The sequence below is a fragment of the Arabidopsis lyrata genome, assembly GCF_000004255.2.
Source record: "Arabidopsis lyrata subsp. lyrata unplaced genomic scaffold ARALYscaffold_1, whole genome shotgun sequence".
Lineage (NCBI taxonomy): Eukaryota > Viridiplantae > Streptophyta > Magnoliopsida > Brassicales > Brassicaceae > Arabidopsis > Arabidopsis lyrata.
In genome coordinates this window covers 3756121-3773028 of record NW_003302555.1, presented here as the reverse complement: position 1 = coordinate 3773028, position 16908 = coordinate 3756121, and the positions used below count along the sequence as shown (strand labels likewise).

At 37.4% G+C, this 16908-nt stretch overlaps 5 protein-coding genes across 5 annotated transcripts; 3 read left to right on the top strand and 2 right to left on the bottom strand.

Moving 5' to 3' along the window:
- The first annotated feature begins 57 nt into the window (after positions 1-57).
- On the top strand, positions 58-4256 carry LOC9328595 (probable rhamnogalacturonate lyase B). The gene is made up of 15 exons (XM_002892487.2): positions 58-352; positions 457-578; positions 968-1018; positions 1195-1314; positions 1393-1512; positions 1591-1732; positions 1829-2002; positions 2081-2239; positions 2332-2438; positions 2617-2707; positions 2813-2954; positions 3061-3217; positions 3376-3492; positions 3580-3706; positions 3813-4256. The coding sequence occupies exons 1-15, from the start codon at positions 311-313 to the stop codon at positions 4041-4043; spliced, it is 1902 nt and encodes a 633-aa protein (XP_002892533.1). The 5' UTR covers positions 58-310; the 3' UTR covers positions 4044-4256.
- A 1597-nt stretch (positions 4257-5853) lies between these two features.
- LOC9325839 (rhamnogalacturonate lyase B) lies at positions 5854-9408 on the top strand. The gene is made up of 14 exons (XM_002892486.2): positions 5854-6069; positions 6207-6352; positions 6533-6654; positions 6727-6792; positions 6865-6981; positions 7056-7317; positions 7426-7596; positions 7679-7834; positions 7916-8022; positions 8107-8197; positions 8290-8431; positions 8512-8785; positions 8862-8994; positions 9079-9408. Exons 1-14 carry the CDS (start codon positions 6024-6026, stop codon positions 9334-9336), a joined length of 2091 nt encoding a protein of 696 aa, XP_002892532.2. The 5' UTR covers positions 5854-6023; the 3' UTR covers positions 9337-9408.
- A 91-nt stretch (positions 9409-9499) lies between these two features.
- LOC9328594 (multiple inositol polyphosphate phosphatase 1) lies at positions 9500-12631 on the bottom strand. Its single transcript, XM_002889728.2, has 11 exons — positions 12297-12631; positions 11988-12075; positions 11615-11908; positions 11332-11490; positions 11083-11223; positions 10904-10960; positions 10663-10801; positions 10464-10568; positions 10163-10353; positions 9963-10004; positions 9500-9860 (listed from the first exon to the last, which is right to left on the bottom strand). The coding sequence occupies exons 1-11, from the start codon at positions 12395-12397 to the stop codon at positions 9714-9716; spliced, it is 1464 nt and encodes a 487-aa protein (XP_002889774.1). The 5' UTR covers positions 12398-12631; the 3' UTR covers positions 9500-9713.
- Positions 12632-12716: 85 nt separating this feature from the next.
- Positions 12717-14197, top strand: LOC9325838 (probable purine permease 16). Its single transcript, XM_002892485.2, has one exon. It carries the CDS (start codon positions 12938-12940, stop codon positions 14081-14083), a length of 1146 nt encoding a protein of 381 aa, XP_002892531.1. The 5' UTR covers positions 12717-12937; the 3' UTR covers positions 14084-14197.
- Positions 14074-16537, bottom strand: LOC9328593 (zingipain-2). Its single transcript, XM_021012522.1, has 5 exons — positions 15955-16537; positions 15260-15495; positions 15038-15178; positions 14521-14952; positions 14074-14434 (listed from the first exon to the last, which is right to left on the bottom strand). Exons 1-5 carry the CDS (start codon positions 16370-16372, stop codon positions 14348-14350), a joined length of 1314 nt encoding a protein of 437 aa, XP_020868181.1. The 5' UTR covers positions 16373-16537; the 3' UTR covers positions 14074-14347.
- Positions 16538-16908: the final 371 nt, after the last annotated feature.

Here is a 16908-nt window from a genome sequence, read left to right as displayed (position 1 = left end):
TTTTTTCAGCCCAATTTCTTTTTTTTTAAAACAATGTCCTTTACCTTTAAATACCTGTTTAGAAGAGACGTAAATGAAAGCTGTTTTTTTTTTTTTTTTTGACGTAAGTGAAAGCTTTGAAAGACACAAATGTCGTCGAACACTAACAACCAAACTGTTTTGACGACAAAGTCAAGATATTCTCCACTATATCCTATTCTTTATCTCCCGTCCAAGGCAACATAAGTTCTCCATATCGGATCTATATATAGAAAAACATTTACCTTTTACTTTGAGCTTAAGATCAAAACCCACAAGACATTTTCCCAAAATGTCGTCTGTTAAGTTGCAGTTGCATGATAAGGGCAATCATGTTGGTTTTTAGTTTAACTCTTCTCATGATCTTCTATGCTCATTTAGCAGCAGATACTAAAGAAGACTGAAACTTTCTATATTTCTGGTGTATGAATGTTTCAGGTGGTGCTGGATAATGGCATTGCACGGGTTACGTTATCTAAGCCTGATGGAATTGTTACCGGAATCGAGTATAATGGCATCGATAACTTGCTCGAGGTTCTTAATGAAGAAGTCAATAGAGGGTAATGGGATATATATCATATAACATATATGATCCTTGGTTTTTTTCCTTAGTGGTTTTTAATTAAATTGGATTATGCATTGTCTCTGTTTTACTCCGATCCCTTGTACCCTTTCTATATAGTCTCTGAGCTTTTCTGTTATTAATCCATATTCGCTAGCGAGCCAAGTCAGTTTCTTGTGATTAAACCGTGGCAAGACTCAATCAAGATTGCATAAACTAGGAAATGACTGCTCTGACCCAATTTTTAGAGTCTATTGCTATTAAGACCCTACACAAACCTAAACATAGTCCAGTTATTGCATACATCTCTCTGTTTCTCTGGTTTAATTTCACAAGTTTTGTGCCAAACGTTTTCATTTCGATATAAAAAGTAAAAGTACTCTTCAGGTATTGGGACCTCGTTTGGGGAGGATCAGGAACTGCTGGTGGATTTGATGTGTAAGTTTCTCTCTATGTAAGCTTAGGATTAATCACTAGTTTGATCCCATAAAACCGACGAAAGGTTACATTTTTCAGATAGAATTCGATCTTACTTATTGCAGCCGAGAGAGTCAGAGAGATTCAATAAAGTTCAAAGCAAGTAATGCATAATTACTACTTTCTTTTGGAAACAGAATCAAAGGAACAAACTTTGAGGTAATAATGAAGAATGAAGAACAGATTGAGCTTTCTTTCACAAGAAAATGGGATCCATCACAAGAAGGCAAAGCAGTCCCTCTGAATATTGACAAAAGGTACTAAGTCTTTTAATAAAATGCATAAATTTCATATTCCATGTTTTCATATTGTGACCTGAAGAACTGTCCAAATAGATTTGTTATGCTTCGTGGATCGTCGGGATTCTACACTTACGCCATCTACGAGCACTTAAAGGAATGGCCTGCTTTCTCACTTGCCGAAACCCGAATTGCCTTCAAACTCAGAAAAGAGAAGTAAGCAAATTCAAAAATCACTCCTTCACTTCCTAAATATCTTTGACATTTACTTATTAATTTTAAGTGAGATTGCAGGTTTCATTACATGGCAGTAACGGATGATAGGCAGAGATTCATGCCATTGCCTGATGACCGGTTACCGGACAGAGGCCAAGCTCTGGCTTACCCTGAAGCTGTTCTACTTGTTAATCCTGTAGAGCCTCAGTTCAAAGGAGAGGTAAAAGTTATTCATTTTTCTTCCTTTTCAGGATTACTATAGAGAAGTTGAGTTCTTGTGTAAAATGTTGTAAACTTTGCTTTTACCGAGTTTTAGGTTGACGATAAATACCAATATTCGTGTGAGAACAAAGACATTACTGTCCATGGATGGATATGCACAGAGCAGCCATCAGTTGGTTTCTGGCTCATAACTCCTAGCCATGAGTATCGAACCGGTGGACCCCAAAAACAGAACTTGACATCTCACGTTGGACCGACAGCTCTTGCTGTAAGTCCATATAGATAATATAAATGTTTTCCTTAACAATAGGTATAAATGTTGACAAGTTTAACGCCGGATCTTCAGGTATTTGTGAGTGCACACTACACAGGGGAAGATCTAGTGCCCAAGTTTAGTGAAGGAGAGGCATGGAAGAAAGTGTTTGGACCGGTTTTCGTCTATTTAAACTCGTCTACTGATGATGATAATGACCCTCTTTGGCTCTGGCAAGATGCTAAATCTCAGGTTCATCTTTAAATCTTGATTTGTATAGTTAGATGAACATATCAAACATTAGTACCTTCATTTTCAAATTTTGATACATTTTACTTTCTCAGATGAATGTGGAAGCAGAGAGCTGGCCGTACAGTTTTCCAGCTTCGGATGATTATGTGAAAGCAGAGCAACGTGGTAATGTTGTTGGTAGACTCCTCGTTCAAGACAGGTAAACTACTAAGTGAGCCTCGTTGATTATAATGTTAGTACATAATTACCACAAACATTTCATACTTTGTGTGGTTGTTAACACTAATTAATCACTAAGTGATGGTCAACTGATAAAAAACAAATTCCACTATACGCTTCACATAATCTAAAAGTATACATTAATTTATGATTTTAAGGTATGTAGATAAAGATTTCATTGCAGCCAATAGAGGTTATGTTGGTTTGGCTGTGCCTGGAGCTGCTGGCTCATGGCAAAGAGAATGCAAGGTGATTTTGAAATTGATAGAAATCCAATAAAAGGAGAGACATGGAACTGTTTTCAACTCAAAAATAAAATTTTCCATGACATTTCATTTTATTCTTTTCTTGCAGGAGTATCAATTTTGGACAAGAACAGATGAAGAAGGATTCTTTTACATAAGTGGAATACGGCCAGGCCAATATAATCTCTATGCATGGATTCCTGGTTTTCTTGGCGACTATAAGTATGATGATATAATCACCATCACCTCAGGTCCTCATATTTTTTTTATCTTGCTTTCTATTAGCTCCCCAAAACATTTGTTTGCTACAATTGAGCCCAGTGCAATGCTGTAGTTAATAATTCACTGTATGTGCAGGTTGTTATATATATGTGGAAGATCTTGTATACCAACCTCCAAGAAATGGAGCAACGTTATGGGAGATCGGCTTTCCAGATCGATCTGCCGCGGATTTTTATGTTCCCGATCCGAATCCAAAATATATCAACAAACTTTATCAAAATCACCCTGACAGGTTTTGACATATATACACATACAAATCTTGTTACATTGTACGTATAAAGAGAAACTAAATTGCTTGATACAAATAAACATTGGAATGAACTGAAATGCAATTCCTTATATAACGAAAATGCACCTTTTTATGATTTCGAATTTCTTAACCTCTTGCAGATTCCGACAATATGGCTTATGGGAAAGATATGCAGAACTTTATCCAGATAAAGACTTGGTATACGTAGTTGGCTCTAGCGACTATAGAAAAGACTGGTTTTACGCTCAAGTCACTAGGTGTTTCTCATCATCTCCGCCATGATGATTTCCATTTCTTGAATTTAAGCTCTTCTCTAACCACATTGTTACATTTTCGTTTCATAGAAAAAAGGATAGCAAAACATATCAAGGAACAACATGGCAAATCAAATTCGAACTCAAAAACATTGATAAGAATCACTCCTATACTTTACGTGTAGCCATCGCATCCGCTACTTTTTCCGAACTCCAAGTAGGTGTATATTTATCAATCCATGACCTTTTTGTTCATTAGAACATAAAGAAAGAGACAATCTGACGAAATTAAATGAATCTTGACTCAAAACTTGGGGATGAAGATACGTGTGAACGATGCGAATGCAAGCCCGTTGTTCACGAGCGGATTGATCGGGAGAGATAACTCGATAGCGAGACATGGAATACATGGATTGTACTGGTTGTTCAATGTGGAAGTGGCTGGATCTAAGCTTGTAGAAGGCGAGAATACATTGTTTCTCACACAGCCAAGGTCAACAAGTCCTTTCCAAGGGATCATGTATGATTACATCCGATTCGAAGCACCCAGCTAATCAAATTTTCTTGCATCATTCTTTCAGAAAGTATAACCAAATTTGATTTAACATGTGTGTTGCTTGATTCGATTCTTTGTTTACATATTTCAATCTCTTCCATTTCCGATTATATGACGTTTCAATTTCAACGATCCTTGTTCTCTAGTATCTTACTTAAACAGCATTTGGGTGTAGACAACTATATAAAGCGAAATGGATGTTATTTCACAAGTCACACGTGAAAAAAAAAAAAAAATTAACCAAAAAATATCTAAGTAATTCCGATAAATTAATTTTTTTAAGCCATGTAAATATTTTCATAATTTATTTTAGAAATGAATTATAGTGACATAAATGGTACGAAATATTTCTTGTATATACTTTTGTTGACTACTAAAAAAAGTCTTTGACTCTATTTTGTCATTCAATTTTGTAAATCTTATAGAAAGGGAAAAGATTAGGAGAAATTTCAGATACATAGAAATTTTGATGTAACACATAAAATATAAGGCACAAATCTTGACTTTCCAGTTTTAATAATAGTAAATGATTTTGTTCTAGACTTCTTTTTGTTATTCATGTATTGCTGAATTATTTTTAGGCAATTTCTTTAAAGAAATAAATCAGTTTTGAATGGAAGATTATCCAGAGGGTTCAAATGAATGATCATGATCTAATAAATTATTAAACTTAATACTATAGTTGACTTATTTGCGACTAAGTTAATTTATAAATTAAGTTTCTCTTCAATTGAGAATCATCTCATTGTTGTGTTTTTCAAAATATCTTTTTTTTTCTGGCTGTATTGTCAAGAATCCAGACTCCAGATCAACTATTGAATGGTTAGTGACATTATGGTTCGTTTTTGGTATTTAGTTTACTCATCCATTTTGATTTTCTCATCGAAAAATACTCTCTCTTTTTTTCTGTTAGATAAAAGAATAATTAAACCTGTGAAAAGAGTTCGTTGGAAAAGATTTGGGTAAGCATTTGGTGAACAACCTCTGTTAAAAGTCTTCATATATCTCTTCTATATGTATGTATTTTTATATGAATGTATGTTTGTGCTTTCCCTAACTCCAATCAACCACCCAAGCAGCCGCCTACAACTTTTTTGCTTCAAGCATCAGCATTCGTTATATTCCCTCTCCTGATCGTGTGCATATTTTTACATCTACACCAAAAACTATTAGAGAATAGAGAATACAATGAAATATTAAGTGGTGTCACTTTCAAGAAGCCGAACAACTTTCAGGTAAATTGGATGTTATGATGGTTAGGTACATAGTTTCCTTAGAAATCTACCCAGTAGGCTAAACATTGTTGGGGGAAAGAAAATACTAGAAGGATTATTGGGAGTGGTTGCTTTGTTCGAATCGTCGCACGTGATACTTTTCATGCATGTATTATTGTATGAGTTACAACATAAGTAGCCGAATTTTTTTTTTTTAAATATTCTATATCATAAATATGCTTATGTCTAGGTTATTAAAATTCTCCGCTTATGTCTAGGTTTATATACTTTTCGCTTCGAGAATCTACTTACCCCTAGAACGAGTTTTGTTTCATGCCTCTACGCGGGAATTGTAATATCTCTTGATGAATTAATTTGTTCAATTTCCATTCTTTATTATATAATGCATATACATAAGACGCCAAAAAGGTATTTTACCATAAGAAAAAAGGAATTCTTTGTTTATAGCAGAAGAAAACTTTAGATGTTGCCTAAAGCACTTAACTTGCTTCTCTCCTTTTTTTTGCCCTTTTTTTATTTATTTATGTTTCTGTTTATCAGTTCACATGTTCTTATGTTTTACTTTTTGTCTCTTGTCATTGTCCCACTTCAAAGTTTTTGTATGAGTAATAGATTCTTAATTATTAGTAGAAAACCTATATAAATGATTTTATGTTGTCATAACATATAACAACGACTCTTCTTTCTTTCTTACTTGTGGACAGATTTCGAGAAAGCCTCAAGACAAATCCGCTGATTTAATCATGTTTCTGTTCTCTTCACATGTGTTCAAGCTCGTGACGACCAAAGGTACGCATCAGAGAAGAAACATCATTACAATTTTGTTTTTAAATTCTAATATTTATAAATATATATACTACATGATAAGAACCTAACTCCTAACAAAACGATATCGTATGTGTGTATGCTTGTTTGGTGACATATAGATTATCGGAGACACTTATTGAAGCGGAGAGGATGGATTATTGCTTTGATCATGTTCATTTCTGTGTTTGAAATTGCATTCTGCCAAAACCAAACCCCTGAGCCAGAATCAACACAAGTCTTGCAGCTACATTACCAAGATCAACATGTACGTCGTCTCTATACGTTTTTTTTTTTTGGCTAATCAACATTCTTAATTAGCTTTTCATTAACAATTAAATAGACCTCTTTGAAAAATAACAAAACCGTTACGCCATAATATGTGGCTTTCTTGATGTGCAAGTCACGTGAATCGTTTTAGAAACCCTAAATGATGCGATGATTGCAGGTGGTAGTGGAGAATGGAATTTTTCAATTAACTTTATCAAATCCTGAGGGATTTGTCACGGGAATCCGGTACAATGGTATCGAAAATGTGCTCGCGTACACGGGCAAAGAATATGATAGAGGGTAAGTCTGTATATGTTTATGTACTAACTGCTCTTGCGAGTGTTTAAACACTAACTGATCTGATTTCTGCAGTTACTGGGACTTAGTGTGGAACTTTCCTGGCAAAAAAGCTAAAAAGACCAAAGGCACGCTAGACCGGTAAATGATTGTCTCTATGTTTAATTATACATGCCCCAATGTGATGTGAGACATACTTGGATTACTTTACAGGATTGAAGCAACAAAGATGGAAGTGATTACGCAGAACGATGAACAGATAGAGCTATCGTTTACAAGAACATGGAATACGTCTTCAACGACGGCTGTTCCAGTGAATATAGACAAGAGGTAGTCAAGTTAGTAACTAGATAAAAGCTTTAGTGTTTTGGGATCTATATTGATGGTATTTGAGTTGATTTCAGGTTTGTAATGCTGCGGAACTCCTCGGGATTCTACAGTTACGCCATCTTCGAGCGGTTACAAGGATGGCCTGCTGTTGAACTCGATAATATGCGATTAGTATTTAAGCTAAACAAGGACAAGTTTCATTACATGGCGATTTCAGATGACAGGCAAAGGTACATGCCTTTGCCAGATGATCGGATTCCGCCTCGTGGTCAACCTCTTGCTTATCCTGAGGCAGTTCAACTTCTCGACCCTATTGAGCCCGAGTTTAAAGGAGAGGTAAAATTTTAATTCTTTATAGAAAACATCTAAGCCATCCATTTCAGCTTGAAAAACAGAGGAATAAAAACAGAGGAAACAGAGTATTAAAGTCTATACATCTTATAGGTGGATGACAAGTATGAGTACTCAATGGAGAGTAAAGACATAAAAGTTCATGGATGGATAAGCACAAATGATTCAGTTGGGTTTTGGCAAATCACTCCAAGCAACGAGTTCCGATCTGCTGGCCCTCTGAAGCAATTCCTAGGCTCCCATGTCGGTCCAACCAACCTTGCGGTGAGTGATAGGTTTCGACATATATCATTTCTTAGTTTGGATAGAAGATGAATGATCATTGATGTGTGTGAAATGAAAACAGATATTTCACAGTACTCACTATGTTGGAGCAGAACTAATCATGAGTTTTAAAAACGGTGAAGCATGGAAGAAAGTGTTTGGACCTGTCTTTATTTATCTCAACTCTTTTCCTAAAGGAGTTGATCCTCTCTTGCTCTGGCATGAAGCCAAGAACCAGGTCAGTCACACATCTACACACATGTTCATGTGCATATGTAAGAACAAAAGAGCTGAGCAATAGAGTTGGTTGTTGTTTCAGACAAAGATTGAAGAAGAGAAGTGGCCTTATAACTTCACCGCTTCAGATGATTTTCCTGAATCTGACCAAAGAGGATCTGTTAGCGGTAGATTAGTCGTAAGAGACAGGTACACTACTTGCTTCATTAGCTCTTGAATCTACGTCGTTTTTGACATAACAGATTCCTAAGTGGTAGTTTGTTTTTGAGACAGATTCATAAGTAGTGAGGATATACCTGCAAATGGTTCCTATGTGGGCTTGGCTGCACCAGGAGATGTTGGCTCATGGCAAAGAGAATGCAAAGTAATTTCCTTAGTCTATCCATATACTCATTCTCTTTCTTGTTGATTAACAATTTTATTAGTCATAAGTTTTGGTCTTAATTACGTTGACAGGGTTATCAATTCTGGTCTAAAGCAGACGAAAATGGATATTTTTCTATCAATAATGTGAGAAGTGGTCGTTATCATCTCTATGCATTTGCTCCGGGATTCATCGGTGATTACCACAACGACACTGTTTTTGACATTTCTCCAGGTTCGAACACTTCTAATACCACAACGACACTATTTTATATATATATAAAATACTAAGAAAGAGTGAAATATTGGAAACAGGCTCAAAGATTAGCCTAGGAGACTTGGTGTATGAACCTCCTAGAGACGGTTCAACTCTATGGGAAATCGGTGTACCAGACCGAAGCGCTGCAGAGTTCTACATTCCTGACCCGAATCCAAGCTTTGTAAACAAACTATACTTAAACCATTCTGATAAATTCCGACAATATGGATTGTGGGAACGATATTCAGAATTGTACCCCGATGAAGATATGGTCTACAATGTTGATGCTGATGATTACTCTAAGAAATGGTTCTTCATGCAAGTTACAAGGTTAGTTTGTTACTATTTATATTCAAAACACTACCACTATGAAACATTGTTCAAGTATGAAACATTGAATTTGTAGGAAGCACGCAAATGGTGGATATAACGGTACAACATGGCAGATCAGATTTCAATTCGACGATAAAATGAAAAACTTAACCGGAAACTTCAAACTGCGAATCGCTCTAGCAACATCAAATGTAGCAGAATTGCAGGTGTGAATCTCAAGTTGCATGGACGCTTTTTTTTCTCTATGAAAGTGATCACTTTCATTTGATCCTTTGGTAATCTTTTTGCAGGTTCGGGTGAATGATCTTTCTGCAGATCCTCCATTGTTTACGACAGGGCAAATAGGAAGGGATAATACAATCGCAAGGCATGGTATTCATGGACTATATTGGTTATACAATGTGAATGTGCCTGCTGCTTCTCTTCACCTGGGAAATAACACCATATATCTAACTCAACCGCTCGCCACGAGTCCTTTTCAAGGACTCATGTATGATTATATTCGTCTTGAATATCCTGATTCCATCAATTATATTACTAAATCATAGAGTTGTATTCAGTTTTCCTTATAAAGTTGGTGATTAATATACAGATAGAGATATACAGATTTTTTTTCTCGATAGGTACTTTATATCAAAAGTTTACCGCAAATTTTAGTCCAAGAGGACTTGGAACCAAACATAGAGTGAAGACTACAAGTCCTTAAACTGATCGATGTAAAAGATCTCTAATTTGAAGCTTTTGGTTTCTACCAAGCAAGTATGGAAATAGATTCAGAGATCAAAATCAAAATATTTCAGATTAGCGGATTGAAACTAACTAAAAACAACTGTGGCAAGGGGACAAAAAAAACAGACAACAATGCTCTGTGTGATTTCAGGTTCAAACAGTACTCAGCCAGTATGTAAGAAGAGCTGTGTAGTAACTAGAGCTCGGTATCCTGGCTTGACCCAAACAGCCAACTTGACAGTATAGATAACTTACTTGATGCAGGCTTCTGTTTCAGGTCATTTAGATCAGCATTGCAGAGGTTGTCAAAAGCATGCTTTAGATGAGGGGTTACCACTTTGGCCTGTAAAAAAAAAAAAAAGACAAAAGAGGTTCATGCAAGGGTAGGTATAGGATGAAAATATATATACTGGTAGGAATATTCAGAGGGAAAGATGCAAAATACCTTAAAATCTTCAAGAGAACAGAAATCTTTTCCATCACAACCCTGAAATTTGTAAGGAGATATTAGGAAATGGAAGAAGTGCAAAACAGAAAAGTTAGTCAATTCATTTCTTAAAATTCTAGAGTTATGTCTCAAGTTCAATTTGGCCACTATGATAGAGCTGAGATTAAGTTTGCGTTTAGTAGTTGGATGGAACTTACTGGAACTGCAATAGGATGCTCATTGTGCAGAACCTGAACGAAGTATTTGGGAGAGGATTCTGCGGGACAACTGTATAGGACAAGAATGTTGTTCCCACCAAAAGGAGCCATGGTGCTGCCTCTAAAATCCCTGGTTTTGGGAGGCTGTGGAGGGAGTTCCAAAGGTTTCTCCTTCTGTATTCTCTCAAACTCTGTAGGACATTTAAAACCTCTTTTAAGAACAAGCACTGAGATGAAATTATATGTTTCACAACAAACGCAAGTGGGGAAATATGAGAGATGTGAATATTGATAGACTAACCAGATCCATCAAGGAAAAGCCCAAGAAGACAAGAAAAGGGAACTATTGTTTCTGCATGTGCAAACCTAAGCCTTGCTTTTTCGTAACTTCCAGGTGGGAGCTTTTCTGCATGATAATTGAATAGGACAAATAATTAGATCTGCTGACTACGATGACAAGGAAATCGTTCCTTTTTTCCTGGTTTAAAGTTTTAGATTACCTTCCCGGGCCTTGATAGCTTCTTCCATTGAATGCAAAACATCTTCTAGTAGTGGAACTCCCATTTTGTAGTTTAAGGAATTGCCATAACCTTTGAGGAGAAACACTTCCAAGTCATCTGTCCATTCCAGTAAAGCAACCTACAGATGATTGTGTTACACATAACTAGCATTATAGAATAAAATCCACAAGCTTAAGGATGTTTAAAGCGCACATAGACATATATAAACAGAAACTTGTACCTCTGATGGCGTGAAAAGTTCACAACTTTGATTAGTTATATTAAGCAATGATGCTTCCTGTAGATTTCGAAACAACTATAGTATTATAATTGATTCATGATGAGAAGTAGGTGTTGTAGCGTCCAGGAAAGGTGCGTAAACTATTAAGAAATTTAAAACGAGATGCAAGAAAGAAGCACCTGCTTGCACAGAAACCAGAGAGAAGAAATGTCCTGTTTTGTAAATTTTAAATCATATCTCTTTGCAACGGAAGCTGTAATCTTATTCAGAACAGGTTCCTTGAGCTTATCCACAGCAGGCTCTTTAGCTTTTCTATAGCTCTGCAATCATAGACCATGTAAAGAAAAGAAAAACTCAGAATCGAATAAACTGATCGAGGATGAGCCTACAATAAAAAAATATTTAGATTCATTCAATCACAACTATACCTTGTAGTTTTGACAACATTCAAAAAATCTCAACTTTGTATCACTTGCACGGTTTTCACTAGTGACAGCGAATGCTCTATTACGGCCTGGTCCCAGATTTCCTTTCTCACTGAATAACCCCATTCCAAATGCTACAGCACTTGCAGAAGCCCGAGGAATCTATCAAAAGATTTAAACAATTCAGGAATGTCCTCCACCAATACTTGCAACCAAATTCTAGTGTTCACATTATCAAGTTTTGCTGAGCAGAAACAGAAACATAAAAAGTTCAAAAGGCACCAACCTGCGTAGCTCTTATTGTATAGACATCAGGGTGGTAATCCTCTTCAAACAAACTAGGAAACCGTTCCCGAACCCGGATTCCCAGTTGGTACAACTCGTCCTCCCCTTGCCTGATCAGCTCCCCGCCTTTCACTTTTCCTTCCCAGGGAGATTTCCATTGTCCTAACCATCCAGGAATTTTGTCTGAAGGCAATTTCCTAGCTTCTGCATCTCTTACCAATTCCTTTAACCTACCAGCCAAATTCTCCAATTCCCGCAACCGTTTCTTGGTCGGAGAACGAGTTCCATGCCTAGCCTAACATGTCAAAAACCACTATTTCAGTCTTCATTCTCCCTCATTGCCACCACATTTAACCCAAATAAATTCTGCTTACCACAAGGTTAAGGTGGATAGGTGTACACTCACTGGGAACATTCGACCCTTCAATCAAATTTTGGGTAACATCTTTCGAAACAGAGTATCTGCACACCAAATTCAAATTCCCCCAAAAAAAAAATTATAACTAACTAAAGAAAAACTACACAAATTTCCACCCTTTTTGAAAAAGTGGTGTCAATGTTGTCAAGCAAACGACAACAATCCGACCAGTTAGGTTAACAAAATTTGGACCCAGATGATAAAGTGTTGTTCCTGATTCAATTTCCTCGGGACCACGCTATAAGAAGGATTGAGAAAGAAGAACCTGGTGACGGTGGAGAGGTGATGACGAACATCGAAACCCTGATCCGCCTGTGAAACAACAAATAGACACAACAGTATGATCCAAACAGTCTTCGTCGCCATCTCTCAAGCTTTCTAATTTCCTTCAGGAGGAAGCTTTCAGGTTTCTGTCCTCTTTATCAAGCTACTGTTCCACTGCTTCGTTCGATTCACACGAGTTTGCCCCTTTCACGCCACGTGTTGACCCTTCACACGTCTTTTGGTTTTAAGTCTTTTGATCTCCAAGATGTCGGTAATTTTTTGGTTCAGTTCCGGTTTAAGTCGGTTATACGGTTGGACCGACTTTAACCCGTTAGCTGTCTTTGTAGCCTCCTTTGCCGCCAAATATGCTCTTTGATATCATATAATAACCAATCTTACAGATAGTTTATTCATTAGAAAAATGTGATGAGGCCCTAATCAAGCAACGCTCGAGTCAAAAGCATGACCATTTCGTGACCAAGACTTCGTCTCTTCTTTATCTTTCCAGATTAAAATGTGTGTTTGCACGTTAAACAATCATGAGAATGAGTTCCAGCCTTTAGGGTTTATATAACTTAAAAGATTACTTTATATCCGTATTTGGAAAATCCAAGAAGAAGAAGAAGAAAGAGAGACAGACTCATGGAAGAGTTTCAAGGTCCAGAACCACGCAGCCAGATGATGAGCGAGAATTCTCGATCCCTGGAGCTCAATCAGCGCAAATGGTGGATCTCTGTTTTCTTCTGCGGTTTCATGATCTTTACGGGAGATTCTCTTGTCATGCTTCTGTTGAACTTCTTCTACGTCCAAGATAATCGATCAGAGAGTGATCAGGACCGACAATACAAAGGAACATGGACACAAGCTCTGATCCAAAACGCCGCCTTTCCAATCTTGATTCCATTCTTTTTCAAATTTTCTTCACCGAACCTGGAAACAGTCTCCAATCAAACCAACAACGGCTGGTTTCGAGTTCTCCCGCTATACGTTTCTCTCGGTGTTCTTGTCTCTGTTTATAGCAAGTTATATGCGCTAGCGAAATTATACGTAGGATGGGGGATTTTGGTATCAACTCAATTGATACTCACCTCCCTCTTCTCAGCTTTCATTAACCGTCTCAAGTTTAACAGATGGATCATCATATCGATAATCTTCACTCTTGCGGCCGACTTTTTTGGCAGCCCTGCGTTTGCTGGAACCCCTGATGAAGATGAAACTGATGCTTACGACATCAAGGCATGGTTGATACTCATATTCCCTACTCTTGCTTTCTCCTTGTCTCTGTGCCTAATGCAGCTCGGGTTCGAAAAAGTGTTGGTGAAGACAAAGAGGTATGGTAACAAGAAGGTGTTTCGGATGGTCTTGGAGATGCAAATCTGTGTTTCCTTCATCGCCACACTCGTTTGCACTGTGGGTCTGTTTGCGAGTGGTGAGTTTAAGGAGTTAAAAGGTGACAGTGAGAGGTTTAAGAAAGGGAAAACTTACTACATTCTGAGTTTGGTCGGGTTGGCTCTCTCTTGGCAGGTTTGGGCGGTCGGGCTGTTAGGTCTGGTGCTTTTGGTGTCCGGTTTATTCACTGATGTTGTTCATATGTGTGCTTCACCTGTTGTGGCTCTGCTTGTTGTGTTGGCTTTTGATTTCATGGACGACGACTTTGGTTGGCAGAGAAGAGGTGCTTTGCTAGGGGCAGTCTTGGCCCTAGCTTCTTACTTCTACTCCCTGCACAAAACAAAGAAGAAGGAGATCGCAGAACTGAACAAGAGAGAGAACAACAACAGTGAAGCTTAATCTCTCTACAATATACATAGATGATACTCTTATTACTTTATGTGCCTTGCAGATACAAATACTGTGTTTGTCCTGCAAGTGTCCTTTATTGACTCAGAAGTTGTATACATCCAAATGAGAGACTAAAAATACATCCGTGATGATATCATATATTTATATCTCAACAACAGCTACAAATAATCCCCTCGCAGATATACAATCGAATTTACGAGGTTTTTGTATGGATGAGTTTGAAAGTTCTGTAACATATGCGTAAAAATTCTCTCACATAACCCATCCCTCGAATCTGCCAAGTTTATTTGAAGAATCCTTCTTCCAGAAAGGCTTGATCGCCGTGAAATTACCGGTTTTCTGTAAGCAAAGAATAGCTACATCAGTCAACAAAACATAGAAGTAGAGCATTGTGATCAGTATGCTCATATCCACAGCTAATATACCTTAAGGCATAGACTTCTGGTTGTATCACAAACCGGGTAATCATGTGGACAACAATGACGACCATCGCTGCAACACACAGCGGATTCTATCTCGCAGCATTTCCATGAAAAACATAAACCAAACAAGTTTCTTGCACAGCAACAAGTCTCTCCAGCTGAACAATAGGTGAAAAGGTTGCATTTTGTGGGGCCAGGAGGGGACGGTGGAGGCGGGTTTGGATGTGTCTTGATGGGATATGAAGCAAGCATATTGATTCCGCATATCCCTTCTGAATTCCCGGTGTTACGCTGCATGTGCATAAACCCATCCATTCCCCAACTTTTTCCCCATGAGTTTTTCACAATCCAATAATCAACACCATTCTGTGAACCATATCCTACTATGAGCACAGCGTGATCCAATGATGTGGAACACGGGCCGGAGAATATTCCCTGCGTCAAAAGGTAAAACTTTCAAACAAGGAAACGTTGAACATTCAGAAAATAGAGCAGGTGTATCTCTAATCTTACAACTTACCCTCGAATATAACTGAAACGCTCTCTCGCTTCCACAAATGCCAACACTTACTGGCTGAGCTGCTACAGCCTCCCTTAAGGCTTTCTCGTCATTGGATTTTACACCAGCATAGCTATCAATTGTCACAACCTTTTGTTTCAACTGCAGAACAAAAGAGACTCATGTACGTTAGTGATGTCAAAGATCAAGGAAACAAACAGGGAAGGGAAAGTAAATCAATACCTTATCCTTCTTACAGGTGCCATCACGTTCTTGATAAGGATAGTCTTTCTCTGTGTCTATACCATGGTTTTTTATGACGAATTCGAAAGCATAGTCCATGAGACCACCATTGCAGCCAGCATTGTAGGACTTGTCACAATCAATCAGTTCCTGCTCAGAGAGGCTGATGAGATCTCCTGTTACAATCTGGTTGATTCCCTCCATAGCTCCAGTCGCCGAGAACGACCAACACGCCCCTATAAACGTATCAAAACATCATCATCCACTCAAATAACCAACATCTGAGAACAAATTTACTATTTCTGACCAAATTCCTACATTTGCCCATTCTATCAAAGAATGACTCGCATAGAAGAAAGAAACAATGATATTTGCTTCCAGACTTTCCTAAATTGTTCAATCACTATATTACTCTCAGCCATAATTAGACATGGAAAAAGAAATGCAAACTTATTATACTCCTTTAAAGGTGCAAAAAGCGTGAAAGAGATGGAAAATTAGATTACTGAGACAAACTACGTTATGATTGGTCTTCATGAAGATAAATCTGCATCCTCAAAGATTCTAAAGTCTGAGAATTTCTCCGATCTAAATTCAATCTTAAGGTTCTGATCTTGAATCACCTCCTAAGTCGCTGAACTAAAAACTCTAATCAAATCTGAAATTTTGATGAAAAAGAAAGCTAAATCAAGTACCGCAGCTTCCTTGATCTTTGACATTAGTAACAGCTCCTTTCTTCCTCCAATCAACAGAATCTGGAACCTTTGCGTTACCACCCAGACTCTGTCCCTTACTAGCCATTATCAACGACGAAGCGGAAACAGAGAGTCCAAGACGAGAAGCCTTGAACTCGTGGTGAGTCAGATCCGCGAAGGCATTGAGAGAGAGAGAATAAGTAGCGTTAGTGATGAGATTGTGTTGGGTAACGAAGTCGTGATTATCTTTAAAGATTTGAATCCTCTGTTGCCTCTCTTCTTCTGAACCGTAAGTTTTGCCATGTCTCTGGCACCAGTCGTCGAACAGCTCGGAGATGTCATCGGAAGATGAAGGTGAAGAAACGAGAAGAAGGAAGAAGAAAGTGAGAGAGACAAAGGAGGACGATGACATTGACATTTTTCTGTATTATTTTTGTTAGAATCGTGGAGATAGTTTTGGACCTAGAAATAAGGAAGGCCCTGGAGATTTGTTTTTTTTTTTCCCATTTCTTTTGAGATTTTAGCCAGTAAGATTACAAAACGCTGGTTTCGCGTTGGCGTTTTGTGAAAATAGCGTTTGGCGTTGAAAATTCCCTAAGTGATTGTGAACAAAATGATTGAGGCAGAAGAAGTGAGCCACGTGTGTAATAGGATGTACCTAGAATTATCCACAACTTCGCCACCAGAATTATGAAAAAATTTTAAATTGTTAAAATATTAAAAAAACAAAAAACTTGAATGGTATAATACGTATAAGAATAAGAATAAAGTTTTCAAAGTTAATAACTCATAAGATCGCGACATTTGACAAGTATTTCAAGAAAATTTTGACAAGTGTAAAAAATTACAACCAATTAGATTTTGACATTATGTTAACATAAATATGAAAAATTCCAAATCTAAAATATATACTTAGATTTAAAAAAGGTAAAGAAATATTTTTTTAATTATCAA